The sequence below is a fragment of the Natator depressus genome, chromosome 3, assembly GCF_965152275.1.
Source record: "Natator depressus isolate rNatDep1 chromosome 3, rNatDep2.hap1, whole genome shotgun sequence".
Classification (NCBI taxonomy): domain Eukaryota; kingdom Metazoa; phylum Chordata; order Testudines; family Cheloniidae; genus Natator; species Natator depressus.
Genome location: NC_134236.1, coordinates 167,750,017 through 167,769,360, shown reverse-complemented (window position 1 = coordinate 167,769,360; position 19,344 = coordinate 167,750,017). Strand labels below are relative to the sequence as shown.

Sequence of the window (19,344 nt, the reverse complement as noted above, 5' to 3'; positions counted from 1 at the left end):
CTATGGCTCTGACTTTCTATGCCCTAGGTGACTTATCAAAGTCACTGAAGATCTGGATAACCAGAAGATGAATGTTTAATAAGCTCGGGGACCGGCGCCAAGACGAAGATACTGCAATTGCTTTTAAACAGACTGAAAGGGGAACAACACACATACGCTCAAGTTATAGCGGTGTTCAGCTTGAGCATAGGTACACGGCAATCAGCCGCAGCGCTATTTCATTGTAGATTTGGGGTTTACCATTAATGTGCGCGTCACCGGATTGCTGCACCTAGCTGGAAACGGCTGCGCCCTCGGAGGCTGCCGTGAAGCCGTCCGGCACCTTGCTGCTCTTATCTCCGTCGCTGTCTTGCAGCTTTCAAACCCCCGCCGCAACCCACTTGCCGGTGCACAGCTGCTGAGTCCCTGTTACGGAGTCGGCTGGGCAAACAAAAGAGCCCCTGGCTTGCTGCGCAGCGCGCCTTCCTGGCGCAGAGGCACTCGCCCGACCAAACTAACCTTTCCCCGCCCCGTCCCGCCGCCCCTCAGTACCTCCTGGTAAGACGCGGCGATCTCTTGTCTGAGCATGGCATCGGCGAAGAGCGCGGGAACAAGCCTCCGCGGCAGCCCCCAGGGGGCTGAGAGGGGGGAACAGCAGGCGCACGACGGCAAGGAGCCGGAGGCTCTACAACCCCAGCGCGAGCCCTCATGGAGTCTGTCTCCCCGCCCCCGCCGCGGGCTGTCGGCGCAAGCGCGCGCCTCACCCTCTGTCTTCTCCGCCTGCGGCCGTTGCCGCGGCTGCCCCAACCCCCTTCTCTCAGGTGGAGCAGTTGCAGCACAAGCGTGAGAAGCGCAGGATTCTGGGAAATGTAGTTTAAAACCGACCACGCAGGGCCCCTGCTCTATCCTGACCTACGGCTACCCAAGAAGCCTTTTCACGGAAGCCGCGAACGATTTAAAGCAGCCTCGGGACCGTCCAGGGTGCAGCAGGAAAACAGCATTTTCTGCGCATGTCAGCGGTGAGCACCAAGATGTTCAACAGGATTTCTCCACGAGAGACAGCAACCCACGGGTCTCCGTGTGCGGGAGCACCAGGAGAGGCAGAGCAGAGGAGTGATATGTGGGAAGACTAGAACTGCCACCCCCAGGAATTCAAAAATGTCAGGCCCCCCGCAAAATCAAGAGATAGGATTAAAATAATAATTATGGTTTCTTTTTTATTTGCCTGCTGGTTTTTGAACATTTAGGGGTCAGAGTTTCAGCTTTTTCTCTTCTTCTAAGAGGGCTAGCAACTTGCTTTTTTAAAAATCAAAGGTGAGGTTATCACATAATCACAGGATTCTGGGAGCTGGGGCTTTAATAAATACACTAAATACTGCAAGACTTTCAATAAAAATCACAAGAACTGGCAACAGCGATTTTACTTTCTAAACTTCTTTATTAATTGCTGGCGAATCCTGCTTTGGGGCTGAAGATGGGAACAAACAGTCATCACACAGCAATACAATTGCAACAGACTAAAGAGAGTTACACACCTTTTTAAATGCTACATTTTAGAGCTTGTCAGACTTATTTTAAAATATTTTTAATATTGAAGGTTTAATAAGTGCCTCAGTCTGGTAAAGATGCACAGGTTAGATAGGAAGCGTGTGTTTTAATTAAATATTTTTAAATGCCGGATGTGCTGCTTTTCAGAAACTGGGCTGGAAAAACAATTTTACAATCTCTGTCTAAGGTGCACAGCATTTCTAATTCCTTACTTACCTGTAGGGTGTTATAGAATATCTAGTTAATGGACCCTGATTCTGCAGTCAGACCCAGATGGAGTCCACAGACCTCAGTGGGGCTCTGCAAAGATCCACCCACATAGATCTGACTGGAGGATCAGAGCCAATATATGTGACATGCTTTGGAGATGAAGGGTGCTACATAAATGCAGACTGACAAGCTATTCATATGCAAATAATATATAAATACATTCTAAATAGCATTAGTGCTGCTTCTCCTATCATGCAACTGACTGTTACGTTTGAAATTCAAAAACATATATATACAAACCACTCCTAACATTACATCCAAACTGATTCCATCATGAGAATAGCAATAAGATGAACACCTGAAGGTTAGCAAATATGAGGCTGCCCAAAAACAACATGGCAAAGACCTGTGGAAGCTGAGCTGAAAAAACCTGGGGCACAGCTGGGTAACCATTGAAAGACTTGCCAGAAACAGATAGGAGTAGAGGAGCTTCGTCACTGCCCTAAATGCCAGAACTGTAAGAGGTACTAACTTAACATTACAGCACCACCACTATAGAATAGCTTACTGCTTAACAGCTTTTTCTAAAATCCAAATGCTTAAGTGCATTGTCTTGAAAACTCCTGTGCCTAACGAGGATCTGGGGTAGAGAGAGTGGTCCAAATATGAGATGGTTTGAGCAAGGGGTACTTGAGATACAGCTTTGCTCTAAAAAAAAAAGAGTGAGATCAACATTTTACAGTTCTTATGTTTTTCTGTGCACACCTAGTGCTCAAACTAGGGCTCTGATCCTCCTCATACTAATATCACCTGCTAGGAATTGATCTCACCTAGTGTCTAAAACCCACTGCTCCCACGGGAATCACTATTTTAAAAGTTATTTAGGGTTAAAGTTGGATCTATAATGTAGCTCAAGCCAAGCCGATGAGCCAGAGAAAGTCATTTGAGGATTTCACAGCAGGACTGGGACTCTGGTGAAAGCCAGATTGTTTGCAGACAGGTAAACAGAGTAAGGGTGTGGCTCCAGGTGACATGCTGTGGCCATTGTACCTAAGCAGCACCCATGAACTTAGAATTTGAGTCCTATCTGTGGCAGCTTTTTTTGCTATGCATACTAGTTTCATTGTGCAGTGGCTTCTTCTGGAATTTTTGCTCTCAGAGCAAAATGTTTGGTATGAGCCAATATTTCAAATTGCTCTGAAATCCACAGCCATACTCAGATTTTACTTTAGAAGTATTGTGAAAAAATAGCATTAAATAAACAGAGGGAAAATGAAAGACACTAGTAAGCAATATATTAGGGTAATGTAATAATATCTCATAATCCTTACCCATTTCCACAATCATATGATTGAGTGTGATAAAAGAAAAGAAAATAGCTGTCACTCTCATCAATGTCAGCCTGATAAAGGGGTTTCAGAGCATTAGGAAACACCCCCTCCCCCCAAAAAAGAGCCTTATTCCAAGGACATGCATAAAGTTAACAATGACTAATGTGATGCTGAGGTACTGTTTTGACTGACAACAGTATCCTATACTTCCTGTGAAAAATAAACAGATGTCAACCATCTACACAAACCAAAGTTCATATATATCAATTTTACTGTTCAAGTGGTATAGTTTCTGTGAAAGAAGGGTCCAAATGAAATGTCAGATATGATAAAAATTAGTCACATAGAATCATAGGACTGGAAGGGACCTTAAGAGGTCATCTAGTCCAGTCCCCTGCACGCATGGCAGGACTAAGTATTATCTATTCTAGACCATCCCGATAGGTGTTTGTCTAACCTGCTCTTAAAAATCTCCAATGATGGAGATTCCACAACCTCCCTAGACAATTTACTCCAGTGTTTAACCACCCTGACACGAAGTTTTTCTTAATGTCCAACCTAAGCCTCCCTTCCTGCAATTTAAGTCCATTGCTTCTTGTCCTATCCTGAGAGGTAAAGAAGAACAATTTTTCTCCCTCCTTCTTATAACAACCTTTTATGTACTTAAACTGTTATCATATCCCCTCTCCGTCTTCTTTTTTCCAGACTAAACAAACCCAAGTTTTTCAATCTTTCCTCATAGGTCATGTTTTCTAGATTTTTAATCATTTTAATCCACAAGTATTCCTTTTCTTTTTGCGGATACAGACTAACAGCTGCTACTCTGAAATTAATCATTTTTGTTGCTCTTCTCTGGACTTTCTCCAGTTTGTCCACATCTTTTCTGAAATGTGATGCCCAGAACTGGACACAATACTCCAGTTGAGGCCAATCAGCATGGAGTAGAGCGGAAGAATTACTTCTTGTGTCTTGCTTACAACACTCCTGCTAATACATCACAAAATAAGGTTTGCTTTTTTTGCAAGTGTTACACTCTTGACTCATATTTAGCTTGTGGTCCACTATGACCCCCAGATCCCTTTCTGCAGTACTCCTTCCGAGGCAGTCATTTCCCATTTTGTATGTGTGCAACTGATTGTTCCTTCCTAAGTGGAGTACTTTGCATTTGTCCTTGTTAAATTTCATCCTATTTACTTTAGACCATTTCTCCAGTTTGTCCAGATCATTTTGAATTATAATCCTATCCTCCAAAGCACTTGCAACCCCTCCCAGCTTGGTATCCTCCACAAACTTTAAAAATGTACTCTCTATGCTATTATCTAAATCACTGATGAAGATATTGAACAGAACCGGACCCAGAACTGATCCCTGCCCTTCCAGCATGACTGTGAACAACTGATAACTATGCTCTGGGAACGGTTTTCCAACCAGTTATGCACCCACCTTATAGTAGCTCTATCTAGGCTGCATTTCCCTAGTGGCTCTTTTAAAATAGCCATACTAATCCTCAAGTAATAACCCCCGAATAGCCACCTTTAAAAAAACAAAAACAAACGATCAGTGCATAAACTGCAACAAACATTTTCAAAATGATATTCATCCTTGAGATGAATGAGCCACCTCAGACCTCTGCAATCGTTCCGCACTGTAGAGGATTGTGTTGAGCCTTTCCCCCTACATTAGCCCCAAAGTGGAGTACAAAAGTCTGGAACAGCCCTTCATTCTCTCTTGCTGCCTCCAATGGGTAGATAGGCTCTTCACAGCTTGTTGGTTCCCTCTTCCTCCCCCCACCCATGGGCCTCCAGCCCTGCTGGGTGCATGGAGAGGCCAGGACCAGGGCACAGCAGGTAGTTAAGAGGCAGTGAGGTGTTCCCAAGAAGTCTCTTTGTGCAACCGACACACACACACACACACACTTCCTCAAAAAATATGGAATTGGCCCCAAAACTTATTAATGCAGAGTTCAGGCTGCCTGCCAGTGCCTCATAACTAGGCTTGGCAGAATTCAATTGTGTAATTTCAACAAATAACACTGGTGTTTATTTTTTTATATTTAAGTTTGCAGAGTTGTGGGAAATTATTGGTGTTTGGGGCGTCAGTTAAGATTCAAAAAGTTAAAGGTTTATAACCATTAAAACACAAGTTGTCAACATCACATCAAAATATACAAAGTAAATATCCTTAAATCAAATTCTCAAGTAGCATTTTTTTAATTTGGCAATCTGTAAATTTTGATTATTACTGATGGAAATATTTTTGTTGGGTTGTGCGTGTGTACAGTGAAGCTGATGTTTATCAACATTCATTGCTAAAAATCTAATTCTTCCAAGCTTACTAATACCCTTCTAGAACAAAGGCACCTATATTTAAATCTCTAAAAACCAGGGAATAAACAGTTATGGTAAAACAAACTTGAACCTCTGAAAACCAGTACATTCCTCCCCCCCTCGCAACCTTAGTTCTGCCCTCTTTGAGTCATGCCTCAACCTACTGTTGACCAGTATATGCTGGCTAGTATATATATGTTATACTGATAGTATGTTTTATCTGCACCCTACATATTAAGCATAAATATAGCAGTTACATAGCCTAAATTGGCCTCTACCTTTATAATCTGTTCACTTATGCTAAGTATCCCATAACACCTTGCATTAGTTAAAGTAAGCGTTGGCTTAAGGAGATAGGAAAGCTGTCAGGATCAGGACATAAGTTTACTTTATCATAGCAACAGAAAGGGAGTTACCCTCACAAGCCTATCTACTCTGGGACAGACGTAGGAGGTGTTTTCGTGCCCATTAGTACCTGGAATTGCATATGTTCAGAACAAAGATAAAGGGTACACCATGGTACTAGAAAAGCAAGGTAAAAAGCTAGTTGGTTAAATCTAGTTTCAGATGGATGTATATAGTACATTTTACTGGTAAACAAGTAGGATATAAAGAGAGGGTTTTAAGTGGTATATACCTTTGGGAGCACACCTTCCACATAAGGTGAATGTAACATCACTACATGAGACAGCTTCCCCGAGACTGGTATCATATAGAACAGCGGTTCTCAAACTTCAGCAAGCCGAGGACCCCCATTTTGATTTAAAATTTTTCGCTGACCCCCTGCTCCGAGTGTCCGAGTGTGTGTGTGTGTTTGCTGGGAGGGCAGTGTGAGAGCCTGAGCGAGTGCCTGATTGGCTGGTAGCCTGCAGGGGGCGGGCCTTGGGGCTGTCTGTTTTTTTCAGGGAAGCCTGGCTGTTTAAAAATAGCCAGAGCTTCGCGAACCAGCTGAGCAGCGGCGAACCAGCTGAGCAGCACACAGCAGGAGTTTGCCTGGGGTGAGCCCAGTGAGGCTTACATCTTGTCAACGTCTCTGAGGAAGCTCATAATAGGAAAGTGATATGGAAGGGGGGGGTTCAGCTGTTGTGACCTGCACTGGATGTGCCATGTTTGTCTTTCTTCCACAGGACAGAAGCGACTTTGTCTGTACAAAGTGCAAGCTGGTCTCCATATTGGAAGAGAAGATTGAAGGTCTGGAGCAACAGATAACGACCCTGCGTTGCATACGAGAATCTGAGGATTTTCTGGACAAACGTCAGGATATGCTTCTACGGGCACAAAGCTCTAAAGATTTAGAGCAGGTTGCACAGCGGAGCCAAGAGGCCAGTGAAGAAGCTTGGCAACATGTGACCTCCAGAAGAAGAAGGGGGAATGTCCGGGTTCCAGCAATGCAGACACAGGTAACTAACCGCTTTCATGTTCTCTCCACAGGTACCATTGCGGAGAGTGGACCAGACGATACGTCTGGGGGGAGAAAGCAGAAGGAGACTCCGCTGGTTGGAAGGCATGAGATGCGATGTCCTGAGGTTGGGGGTTCCACGACCACCACTCCCAAGAGAAGGAGGCGGGTGGTGGTGGTCGGGGACTCTCTCCTCCGGGGGACTGAGTCATCTATCTGCCGCCCTGACCGGGAAAACTGAGAAGTCTGCTGCTTGCCAGGGGCTAAGATTCGCGATGTGACGGAGAGACTGCCGAGACTCATCAAGCCCTCGGATCGCTAGCCCTTCCTGCTTCTCCATGTGGGCACCAATGATACTGCCAAGAATGACCTTGAGTGGATCACTGCGGACTACGTGGCTCTGGGAAGAAGGATAAAGGAGTTTGAGGGGCAAGTGGTGTTCTCGTCCATCCTCCCCGTGGAAGGAAAAGGCCAGGGCAGGGACCGTCAAATCGTGGAAGTCAACGAATGATTACGCAGGTGGTGTCGGAGAGAAGGCTTTGGATTCTTTGACCATGGGATGGTGTTCCATGAAGGAGGAGTGCTGGGCAGAGACGGGCTCCATCTTACGAAGAGAGGGAAGAGCATCTTTGCGAGCAGGCTGGCTAACCTAGTAAGGAGGGCTTTAAACTAGGTTCACCGGGGGAAGGAGACCAAAGCCCTGACGTAAGTGGGAAAACGGGATACCGGGAGGAAGCACAGGCAGGAACGTCTGTGAGGGGAGGGCTCCTGCCTCATACTGAGAATGAGGGGCGATCAGCAGGTTCTCTCAAGTGCTTATATACGAATGCACAAAGCCTTGGAAACAAGCAGGGAGAACTGGAGGTCCTGGTGATGTCAGGGAATTATGACGTGATTGGAATAACAGAGACTTGGTGGGATAACTTACATGACTGGAGTACTGTCATGGATGGTTATAAACTGTTCAGGAAGGACAGGCAGGGCAGAAAAGGTGGGGGAGTAGCACTGTATGTAAGGGAGCAGTATGACTGCTCAGAGCTCCGGTACGAAGCTGCAGAAAAACCTGAGTGTCTCTGGATTAAGTTTAGAAGTGTGAGCAACAAGAGTGATGTAGTGGTGGGAGTCTGCTATAAACCACCGGATCAGGGGGATGAGGTGGATGAGGCTTTCTTCCCGCAACTCGCAGAAGCTACTAGATCGCACGCCCTGGTTCTCATGGGTGACTTTAATTTTCCTGATATTTGCTGGGAGAGCAATACAGCGGTGCATAGACAATCCAGGAAGATTTTGGAAAGCGTAGGGGACAATTTCCTGGTGCAAGTGCTAGACAAGCCAACTAGGGGGGGAGCTTTTCTTGACCTCCTGCTCACAAACAGGGAAGAATTAGTGGGGGAAGCAAAAGTGGATGGGAATCTGGGAGGCAGTGACCATGAGATGGTCGAGTTCAGGATCCTGACACAGGGAAGAAAGGTAAGCAGCAGGATACGGACCCTGGACTTCAGGAAAGCAGACTTTGACTCCCTCAGGGAGCGGATGGGTAGGATCCCCTGGGGGACTAACATGAAGGGGAAACGAGTCCAGGAGAGCTGGCTGTATTTCAAGGAATCCCTGTTGAGGTTACAGGGACAAACCATCCCGATGAGTCGAAAGAATAGTAAATATGGCAGGCGACCGGCTTGGCTTAATGGTGAAATCCTGGCGGATCTTAAACATAAAAAAGAAGCTTACAAGAAGTGGAAGGTTGGACATATGACCAGGGAAGAGTATAAAAATATTGCTCGGGCATGTAGGAATGAAATCAGGAGGGCCAAATCGCACCTGGATCTGCAGCTAGCAAGAGATGTCAAGAGTAACAAGAAGGGTTTCTTCAGGTATGTTGGCAACAAGAAGAAAGCCAAGGAAAGTGTGGGCCCCTTACTGAATGAGGGAGGCAACCTAGTGACAGAGGATGTGGAAAAAGCTAATGTGCTCAATGCTTTTTTTGCCTCTGTCTTCACTAACAAGGACAGCTCCCAGACTGCTGCGCTGGGCATCACAACATGGGGAGTAGATGGCCAGCCCTCTGTGGAGAAAGAGGTGGTTAGGGACTATTTAGAAAAGCTGGACGTGCACAAGTCCATGGGGCCGGATGAGTTGCATCCGAGAGTGCTAAAGGAATTGGCGGATGTGATTGCAGAGCCATTGGCCATTATCTTTGAAAACTCGTGGCGAACGGGGGAAGTCCCAGATGACTGGAAAAAGGCTAATGTAGTGCCAATCTTTAAAAAAGGGAAGGAGGAGGATCCTGGGAACTACAGGCCGGTCAGCCTCACCTCAGTCCCCGGAAAAATCATGGAGCAGGTCCTCAAGGAATCAATCCTGAAGCACTTACATGAGAGGAAAGTGATCAGGAACAGTCAGCATGGATTCACCAAGGGAAGGTCATGCCTGACTAATCTAATCGCCTTCTATGATGAGATTACTGATTCTGTGGATGAAGGGAAAGCAGTGGATGTATTGTTTCTTGACTTTAGCAAAGCTTTTGACACGGTCTCCCACAGTATTCTTGTCAGCAAGTTAAAGAAGTATGGGCTGGATGAATGTACTATAAAGGTGGGTAGAAAGTTGGCTAGATTGTCGGGCTCAACGGGTAGTGATCAATGGCTCCATGTCTAGTTGGCAGCCGGTGTCAAGTGGAGTGCCCCAGGGGTCGGTCCTGGGGCCGGTTTTGTTCAATATCTTCATAAATGATCTGGAGGATGGTGTGGATTGCACTCTTAGCAAATTTGCGGATGATACTAAACTGGGAGGAGTGGTAGACACGTTGGAGGGCAGAGATAGGATACAGAGGGACCTAGACAAATTGGAGGATTGGGCCAAAAGAAACCTGATGAGGTTCAATAAGGATAAGTGCAGGGTCCTGCACTTAGGACGGAAGAACCCAATGCACAGCTACAGACTAGGGACCGAATGGCTAGGCAGCAGTTCTGCGGAAAAGGACCTAGGGCTTACAGTGGACGAGAAGCTGGATATGAATCAACAGTGTGCCCTTGTTGCCAAGAAGGCCAATGGCATTTTGGGATGTATAAGTAGGGGCATAGCGAGCAGATCGAGGGACGTGATCGTTCCCCTCTATTTGACATTGGTGAGGCCTCATCTGGAGTACTGTGTCCAGTTTTGGGCCCCACACTACAAGAAGGATGTGGATAAATTGGAGAGAGTCCAGCGAAGGGCAACAAAAATGATTAGGGGTCTGGAACACATGACTTATGAGGAGAGGCTGAGGGAACTGGGATTGTTTAGTCTGCAGAAGAGAAGAATGAGGGGGGATTTGATAGCTGCTTTCAACTACCTGAGAGGTGGTTCCAAAGAGGATGGTTCTAGACTATTCTCAGTGGTAGAAGAGGACAGGACAAGGAGTAATGGTCTCAAGTTGCAGTGGGGGAGGTTTAGGTTGGATATTAGGAAAAACTTTTTCACTAGGAGGGTGGTGAAACACTGGAATGCGTTACCTAGGGAGGTGGTAGAATCTCCTTCCTTAGAAGTTTTTAAGGTCAGGCTTGACAAAGCCCTGGCTGGGATGATTTAATTGGGGATTGGTCCTGCTTTGAGCAGGGAGTTGGACTAGATGACCTCCTGAGGTCCCTTCCAACCCTGATATTCTATGATTCTATGCTCCTTCACCGAGGCCCCACCCCATCCTACCCCTTCTCTGAGCTCCCGCTTGCTACATCCCCCCTCCCTCTGTCGCTCGCTCTCCCGCACCCTCATTCACTTTTACCAGGCTGGGGTAGGGGGTTGGGATGCAGGGGGAGGTGAGGGCTCCATCTGGGGGTATAGGCTCTGGGCTGGGGCCAGGGATGAGGGGTTTGGGGTGCAGGAGGGGGCTCCGGGATGTGGGTTGTGGGTTCTGGGAGGGAGTTTGGGTGTGGAAGGGGACTCTGGGCTGGGCCAGGGGTTTGGGATGCGGGGGGGGGTTGAGGGCTCCAGCTGGGGATCTGGGGTCTGGGCTGGGACGAGGGTTTTGGGCTGCAGGAAGGGGCTCCGGGATGGGGGAATATGGGCTCCAGGAGGGAGTGTGGGTGCAGGAGGGGACTTTGGGCTGGGGCAGGATGCTCAGGTGCGGGGGCGTGAAGGGTCCCGGTGGCACTTACTGCGGCTCCCAGAAAGCGGCCACCAGGTCTCTACAGCCCCTGGGCAGAGGCGCGGCCAGTGAGGCTCTGAGTGCTGCCCTTGTGCCTGCAGGCACCACCCCCACAGCTCCCACTGGTTGCAGTTCCCAGCCAATGGAAGCTGCAGAGCCAGCACTCAGGTGGGGGCAGTGCGTGAAGCCTCCCTGGCCACCCCTGTACCTAGGGGCCGCAGGGACCTGGTGGCCATTTCTGGGAGCCACGTGGAACCAGGGCAGGTAGGGAGCCTGCCTGGGAGGGAGGGAGAGGAGTTGAGCAGCGGGGCCTGTGAACCTCCTGGAGTTCTCTCGCAGACCCCCCGGGGCTCCGTGGACCCCAGTTTGAGAACTGCTGATATAGAACCTTTTCCCTTTACTATATTATTATTGGCTTAGACCAATAAATCTGACTGATGTTGGTTATGTGGCATCTGGAATATATTTCATAATGAACCAGTGTGGTCAAGCAATTGACTACGCAACTTATCAACACCGCTCCTCACTGACAAAGTAGTACTCCATCCTTTCAGAGCATAAAGTGCACCATGGGCGTGCACCATATCGATACAGGAGGAGAAACTGTCAGACCATATCCTCAGTAAGGCAAACGTCTCTTGTAGCGGGCAGGCTTAGTGAACACCAGCTGGCTACACCTTACCTGTACTAGACCACTTCACCTGCTCTGCCCAAACCACCCCACAGTTACCAGATGTTATTACCCCCTGACTTTTGTCCTAAGGATTCCTTCTGGAACAGCCCCTTTGCACTAACCTCTGCCCTGTAATCATGATAGATTATTGTGCTCTTCTGCTTGCACAACCAATGTAACAGCACAGAAACAAGGGGTCTGTGTTGTGATTCCTTTGGGCATGGATGAACCTCTCAAATTGCCATGTGAGCTGTGGCAACCTGCTGCAAATAATCTTGTGGCAGTCAGTACAGTTGTCCCCTCCACGGTGAAGAGCAGTTGGGAGTGCATGCAGACAAATGAGAATACAATTCTGTGGGGCACAACACATCATATGAAATAGCACATTTACTTAGTCATTCCTTATGCCTGACTATAGGACAGTCCAGGCTGAAATATACAGTATATCCTCAGTTCCAGGAAGCCAAAATTTAAGTTGCAAGGCTGAGGTGTGTGCACTTCCATATTTTCAGAGGTTTAAGTATAGGGGCACTTCCCATTCTGCAAGGGCATGAAGCATTGCCAGCTGAACTTATTTTAGCGTTAAAGATTTTGGGCAGTGAATATAACATCTAGCCTTTACATAATATTTTTCATTCAGAGCCATCCCAAATCACTTTAGAAGCTCACAAAAATATGTTGGGAGGAATTGCTGACATATAATCATTTCAAGTTCTCTTTCAAGAAACTCAAGACAATCTATGATATTCCTGGGTAGGGCAAAGCTTTCCCCATGCCCTTCCTTCCACCCCAGTAGCATAGTAGTGTAAGCTCAAAAGTTTGTCTCTCTCACCAACAGAAGTTGGTCCAATAAAAGATATTACCTCACTCAACTTGTCTCTATAATATCCAGGGACCAACACGGCTACAACAACACTGCATAGTCCTCTCCAGTCACTGATATGCTGATTGGTCACCAGGCAATAAAATATCTCCTTGGCATAGACAGATGGTTGTCTTCTACCAAAGGCCTGGAAAAATTGTTCCTCCTTCTAATCTGGAGTCTTCAGCAGATTAACATCTTCTAATGCTGCCTGTAGGGTAGAAAGGAATGTTCCAAGTTGTAGAGCACCAAGTGATTTTATCTCAAAAATCAACTAAAATTTATAGTTTAGAGAAACAAGAAACTGTTGGCCAAATCTTAGTAATCGTCTCTCAGTGGGACTCCACTATTTTAGTCACATGAGATTCTCTGCCATTGTAATGCCAACAAACCCTGGTCATCGGCGGGTAGGATCGAACTGGGGACCTCTGGAGATTAGTGCATGAGCCTCTACCACATGAACTAAAAGCCAACTGGCTGTTAGCTAAGGCTGTAAAGCAGACTAATTTTAGCTCTCTCTAAGTGGTCTCAGTGCCACTAGATGTGACAGAAGCCCAGGAGGTGTGTGGGTTACATACTTCCCGTAGCTGAGGAAGCGTGTCCTGAGGTTCAGAGACTTCCCAGTTGAAATCCAGGATGAACTTCCACTTGTAACGCCAACAGACCCCGGTTGTTGGCGAGCAGGATTGAACCGGGGACCTCTGGAGCTTAGTGCATGAGCCTCTACTGCAAGACCTAAAAGACAACAGGCTGTTAGCTAAGGCGGTAGAGCAGACTTATTTTCTCTCTCTCTTTAAGGGCTTGTCTACATTATCTGCAGGATCGACGGGCAGTGATAGATCCAGCGGGGGTCGATTTATCGCGTCTAGTCTAGCTGAAGTTGCGTAACTTAGATCGATTTCCTCGCCCCAGTGTAGACCAGACCTAAGTGGTCTCGGTGCCACTAGATGGGACAGAACACCACACCCAGGAGGTGTATGGGTTACACCATACCTTAGGGATACCATGATTAAAACCAAGCAATATAATAATAATACAGTCACAGGTAATAATTAGGATTAAAGCAAGAAAGAAAACACACAAACAAGCAATAATGGTTCTGTCATAGATAACTACAATAGTTTATAGATGGGCAAAATAATTTAATTTAAGGATTGGTGAATCCTTTTTGATATATTTGTGACAGGATCCCCAGGGTTCAGCCTGGGACCGTGGAACAACTGTGCCTCCTTAACTCTCCAGCCTGAGCTGTCTCTCACAATGCTTTGATAGTAAGAAGAGCAAACCCCTCCAGGCACTGTTATCACTCAGCACAACCACATGTGGAGCCCCACATCCAGCTAGTTTACATGAGTGCTCCCGGAGCCATAATATCAATATTATTGATAAGGATTAATAAGCTATTTAAGTTAATAGTGAGCAATCTTAACTAAGTCCTATGAAACCAAATAAAATATTTAACTCCATTAAAAAAAAAGTTATTCAGGGAGCTGTCTTGATACAAGTAAATTAATATCAAGCATCTTAAATCCAAATTAAATCCCACAATTTCTGCCTGTTTACCAAGTGATCTTATGTCTCCTCTCCAGAAATACACGATGTAAAACAATCTGGTATTTAACAACAGATGCTGTTAATACCTTAAATTACAATAGCATTTCAATATGCTATTAAAATCACTACAAGAAAATTTATATCTGATTCCTTGGGGTGCTTTGCTAACTTAATCTAGCCCTTGATGCTGAAGGAACAGTGCTGAACTGGAAGGTTGCTGCTTCTTCTTGATGCTCTTCTATGCTCCGTTTTGCTCTTTGGCTAATTACTGTTACTTGTTTGCTTGCAGAGATGAACAGGAGGAGCTGTGAGGAGTACTGTAAAGTTGTGGAATGGGAGCAGGCTGTGCTGCTGGTTTGCTTAATTCAGCAAGTTTTATATTCCTTTCCTTTCACAGTTTTACTGGAAGAGGAAGGCAAGCCTATTTCAGAGCTTGGCTGAATTAAAAAATTAGCAGCTGTCATTCTTTCATTGGCTCAGCACCTTTCTGAGATTATCAGCAGTTTCAGCTCATGCATAGATGATCTGCTACAACACATGCAGCAGGGTTGTAATTTTTCCTCAACTTGATAGTTATACTGCCTTTGTTGTGGGAGATTATCAGAACATCTTCAAAGTATGAGTTTTCTTTTATTCGGTCCATTTTCTGATATATCCCATTAGTTCCTTTCTAGCTTATTGGAGTTGAAATTCTGCTTCAAAAGGGTGCAAATACCTGTATGTCGTATATAATGGTTTTCAGTTTTCAAAAGTATTTTTTAAACTTTATTACTCCTTAAAGAAAGTTTTTAAACTTGAATAGTCATTAAAGAAGTTATTGTCCCTTCTTAACAATCTTTGGATAGGTGACTTGTTTCTCCGAGTTTGGTAAGAAAGTACTTTAAGTCAGATAATCAAATAAATTCCCTATTTAATACAAATATTCTATACTCAAATGGCTTTTAAATGAGTAACCAGTTGTAGCATCAAATGACCTTACTATATTGCACGTAAACCATGCCACTGTTCATATACAATGATATAAGGAAGTTATTACATTAGAAGGTTTGCAGTTAGAGACAAAGCACTTGCAAATATACATCTCAAAAGAAGCTGATGAACTCTTAAGCATTTAAGTGACAGGCATAGGTTTTTCACCATCAAGTGGAACATGAACTTAGAAGTTACAAAGATCTGCTACAAAACATTCCCCAGCCATAAATGTTTTCCTTAATATTTGAATAATTAAGTCTTTAAAGAGTTTATAAAAGGGGTTAATTTTAATAGGATTTTTTTCTAGCATATTTGCTGTGTGTTTGAAACCAACATTTTTTTCTTGCAGAGAGAGTGGGGGTTGTAAAAGGCCTACTTTTATGGCTCTTGATAACACAACAGTAAACATTCCTACAAAGTCCTTTGCTTGAGATAAAACTCATCTCTATAGTAGACTTGCATCTCATACCAGATGTGCTTTGGTCCTTTGTCCAAAATGACCCTTAGATTTAAAATCTGCCATTTGCAGTACATTTACAACTTGCAGTTAAAAACTTCAGGAAAGCATTCTATAGAAAACATAAAATCCTAACAACCAAGGTTTACATACATCTTTCAAAACATAACAAAAGAAAACAACACAGAAAGTTAAGGCACAATAGAACTTATAAAAGCTGCATTTCAGAGTAAACACAGATTTTATGGCTCTGGGGTGGTTATCCTCCTTTGACACTTCGACAATTTGTCACTAGTTGACAGAAGGTAGATTTCTTTAACTTGAAAATTTCATACAATTAAATAAGCAACTGATAACATAAGACTGTGCTGTTATTTTTCTAAGCATCCTGTATAAATATTGAGTATATTTTAAATTCATAAAGGTGCAAGCAAGTTTGAAATGACCTAATATTATAAGAATAAATTATAATAGTTTTACTGATAAATATTTTCAACTCAATATTGAGGTCTGTCTCCTACATACCACTGGCTGAAATAGTGTTAAGACCACTACTGGTAAAAGGTCCTTGGCCTGTGGGCCCCAAGCCCCTCCTGTCTAGGCCAAAAATATGTATTGATTTTTTAAAATAAAATAACTATAAAAGATTTACTTCATGGGCTGGTGACCTGAAATGCAGCTGCTTCTGAACAGGCAAATATGGGCATGTCATAAAAATAAAGGGAAGGGTAACCACCTTTCTGTATACAGTGCTATAAAATCCCTCCTGCCAGAGGCAACATCCTGTTACCTGTAAAGGGTTATGAAGCCCAGCAAACCTGGCTGGCAACTGACCCAAAGGACCAATAAGGGGACAAGATACTTTCAAATCTTGGGCGGGGGGGGAAGGCTTTTGTTTGTGCTCTTTGTTTACGTGGTTATTCTCTCTTGGGACTGAGAGAGGCCAGACAGAAATCCATCTTCTCCAACCCATCCTAATCCAAGTCTCCAATATTGCAACCAGTATAGGTAAGCCAGGCAAGGTGGATTAGTTTATCTTTTGTTTTTTGTGAATTTTCCCTGTGTTAAGAGGGAGGTTTATTCCTGTTTTCTGTAACTTTAAGGTTTTGCCCAGAGGGGGATCCTCTGTGTTTTGAATCTGAATACCCTGTAAAGTATTTTCCATCCTGATTTTACAGAGATGAATTTTACCTTTCTTTTTTCTTTTTTTTTTTTAAATAAAATCCTTCTTTTAAGAACCTGAATGATTTTTCCGTTGTTCCAAGATCCAGGGGTTTGGGTCTTTGATGATTTTGTAACAAATTGGTTAGGATATTATTCTCAAGCCTCCCCAGGAAAGGGGGTGTGTAGGGCTTGGGGGGATATTTTGGGGGAAGACGTCTCCAAGTGGTCTCTTTCCCTGTTCTTTGTTTAAAACGCTTGGTGGTGGCAGCATACTGTTCAAGGACAAGGCAAAGTTTGTACCTTGGGGAAGTTTTTAACCTAAACTGGTAAGAATAAGCTTAGGGGGTCTTTCATGCGGTTCCCCACATCTGTATCCTAGAGTTCAGAGTGGGGAAGGAACCCTGACAGGGCAGCTGGAATCAAGGCATGCTACCAGGTAGATAAAAGTATTAACTTGTGGCCTTACTTTGATGCGGAACATGAAAAGGGAAGGAACTTTTTTTTTTCTTTTCCTGGACAAAAAAGTAATATCCTCTTTCATTGCCTTGGCAGGGCCTTCTGTCTTTGCTGGACCAAGGCAGCCACCTAGCCCCTTTGGGCAAGGACCCTGAACCAACAGGAGAAAAGACAAAGGGTTAGAGACTACCTGCTGCAGGACATGCAGAGGGATTCTGACCACAGCTGAAATTCCAGCAGCAAGAGATGAAGCAGAAGAGGAAAAAGGAGGTTTCAGACAGGGAGAGGGAGGAGAGACTGGTGGCAGAGTACTTTGAGCATGACAGGGTGAGAATGGAGCAGGAGCTGACAGCAACACAGGGAACTTGAGCAAGACTGGGAGGAGCAAATGTTTGAGTGACTGCTCAGTGTGATGGTCAGCAAGCAGCGGACCCTAATACCTGCATCAACGCCATCCCCAGAGGACCCTCCTCCATGCTGCACATCCTGTAGCCAATGTAGCCACTGGACAAATTGTAGGGGGCAGGGTAGGCAAAGATTCAGTTGATGAACTCCTGGAATTGAAGTATGTATGATTAGATGTACTCTGTTCACTCTGTCCCCGTTCAGCCACAGGTAGAGAACAGCTACACTGGTGGTGGCATTTCCATTTCCAGTGACGTTATACAGATTGGCATCACTTTGGTTTTCGTTGCACTTTCACTTTTATTAACAATTGTACTCTCCAGTATTGGCTGCTGGAACACCTGTATTCGTTTTTAATAAAGTACTTGGTTGTACAATTCATTGGGGTGTTAGTACTTGGGAAACAAAGAGGAGGCAGGAGGTTTAAACCAAATTCTCATAATAGCAGCAAATAGATCAATGTGATGTTGTAGTGTACATCTGAATTTATCCATGCATTTCCTCACAGAAAGCAAGGATATGTGGGTGTACAAAGCATCCTTTACTTCCCTGTATCTCTTGGACCCAGCCCCAGTGACCAGCTCTCTGGTACATATCACACCAGGTGGACAACTATCTTTACCTTCAGCGTTCACCCCACCTTTGAACTATTCTGAGGAGGAGTCCTCTGATTCCCAGATCTCTGTCCAGGGATCTCCTACCTTCCATAGGAGAGACTTCTTCCCTGATACCTACCCTCAAAGGGAAATTCCAAGGGAGAAATTATCATGAGCCCTGCCTCACTGGTATGACCAGCAGTGGATGCTCCATCCTCTACCTTATGGGCCCCCTCAATGCCCTTCTTAAGATCCATGGACTCTCTATTACCATCAGTTCTCAACGGCTCCTAGTGTCACTCGTGGGGAATACAGAAGACGACACCTGTCTGTTCCATCACTTTCTCCTCAACAACCTCAACCTCGAGAGGAAACTTTTGAGAAGCAAGAGGTCAGAGTGGACAAGGAGGGGACACCTCAAACAAATATCATCACCACCATATGAGGCTGTAATGCCTCCTCCATCTACTTTGGCTAGTGATTTTAAACAGTGTCAGGAACTGATGAAGCATACTGACTTGCTAGAGATTCCCTTAAAGAAGGCCCAAGAGTTGCAACAAACTTTTGGCATTTTGCATAGAACATCCTCTGGTTGAGTGACTCTACAAGTGAATAAAGCTCTACTGGATCCTGCCAAAACCATAAGCCAGCACACCACCCACTTGCAGGCAGGCTCACGGTACTACATCCCAACTAAAATATGTGGAATTTTTGTTCTCCCACTCTCCACCAAATTCTTTAGTTGTGGAGGCTGTCAACAAGCATGGCAGCCAACATCTTTCCAAGTCTACACCCTGTGATAAAGACCAGAAGTGTCTTGACCTATTTGGTTGTAAGAGCTACTTTTCACCCACTCCAAAATTTTGGATTGCAAATTAACAAGGTCTAATGGTGAAATACAACTATTCCAATTATGACAAATTCAACAGTTTTAGTGAACACTTACCTGTAGAACACTGTGAGCAGTTCAAGACCATCATAGTCAAAGGTCAGTTCTTAGCAAGAGCCTCTTTGATAGCCTCCCTAGATTCAGGTGAGAGTAGGCCACTGCACCTCCACTGATGTTGTTATGAGTAGAGAACTTTGGCTAGAGCTATCTGGTTTTCCTAGGGAGGTCCAGAATACTGTAGAAGACTTTTGATGGACTTAAATTCTCCTATGAGTCAATTCTCCAGACTTTGAAAGATTCCAGAGCCACACTTAGAGCCCTTAGCATATACATGCCTGCAAACAAAAGAAAATTTAGCAGATCACAAATGGCACAGAGATCTCATCCAGTTCAGTTCTT

At 44.9% G+C, this 19,344-nt stretch overlaps 1 protein-coding gene across 8 annotated transcripts in view; it reads right to left on the bottom strand.

Moving 5' to 3' along the window:
- Positions 1-12,612, bottom strand: part of PACC1 (proton activated chloride channel 1) — a 48,829-nt gene extending 36,217 nt beyond the window's left edge. For 4 of the 8 annotated variants that reach the window (XM_074949284.1, XM_074949282.1, XM_074949285.1 and 1 more), the window contains exon 1: positions 532-776. In XM_074949284.1, coding sequence (XP_074805385.1) covers positions 532-567 — 36 coding nt within the window. In that variant the 5' untranslated portion in view covers positions 568-776. The other 4 variants (XM_074949290.1, XM_074949288.1, XM_074949289.1 and 1 more) reach the window with 4 other exon arrangements.
- Between the last annotated feature and the right edge of the window lie 6,732 nt (positions 12,613-19,344).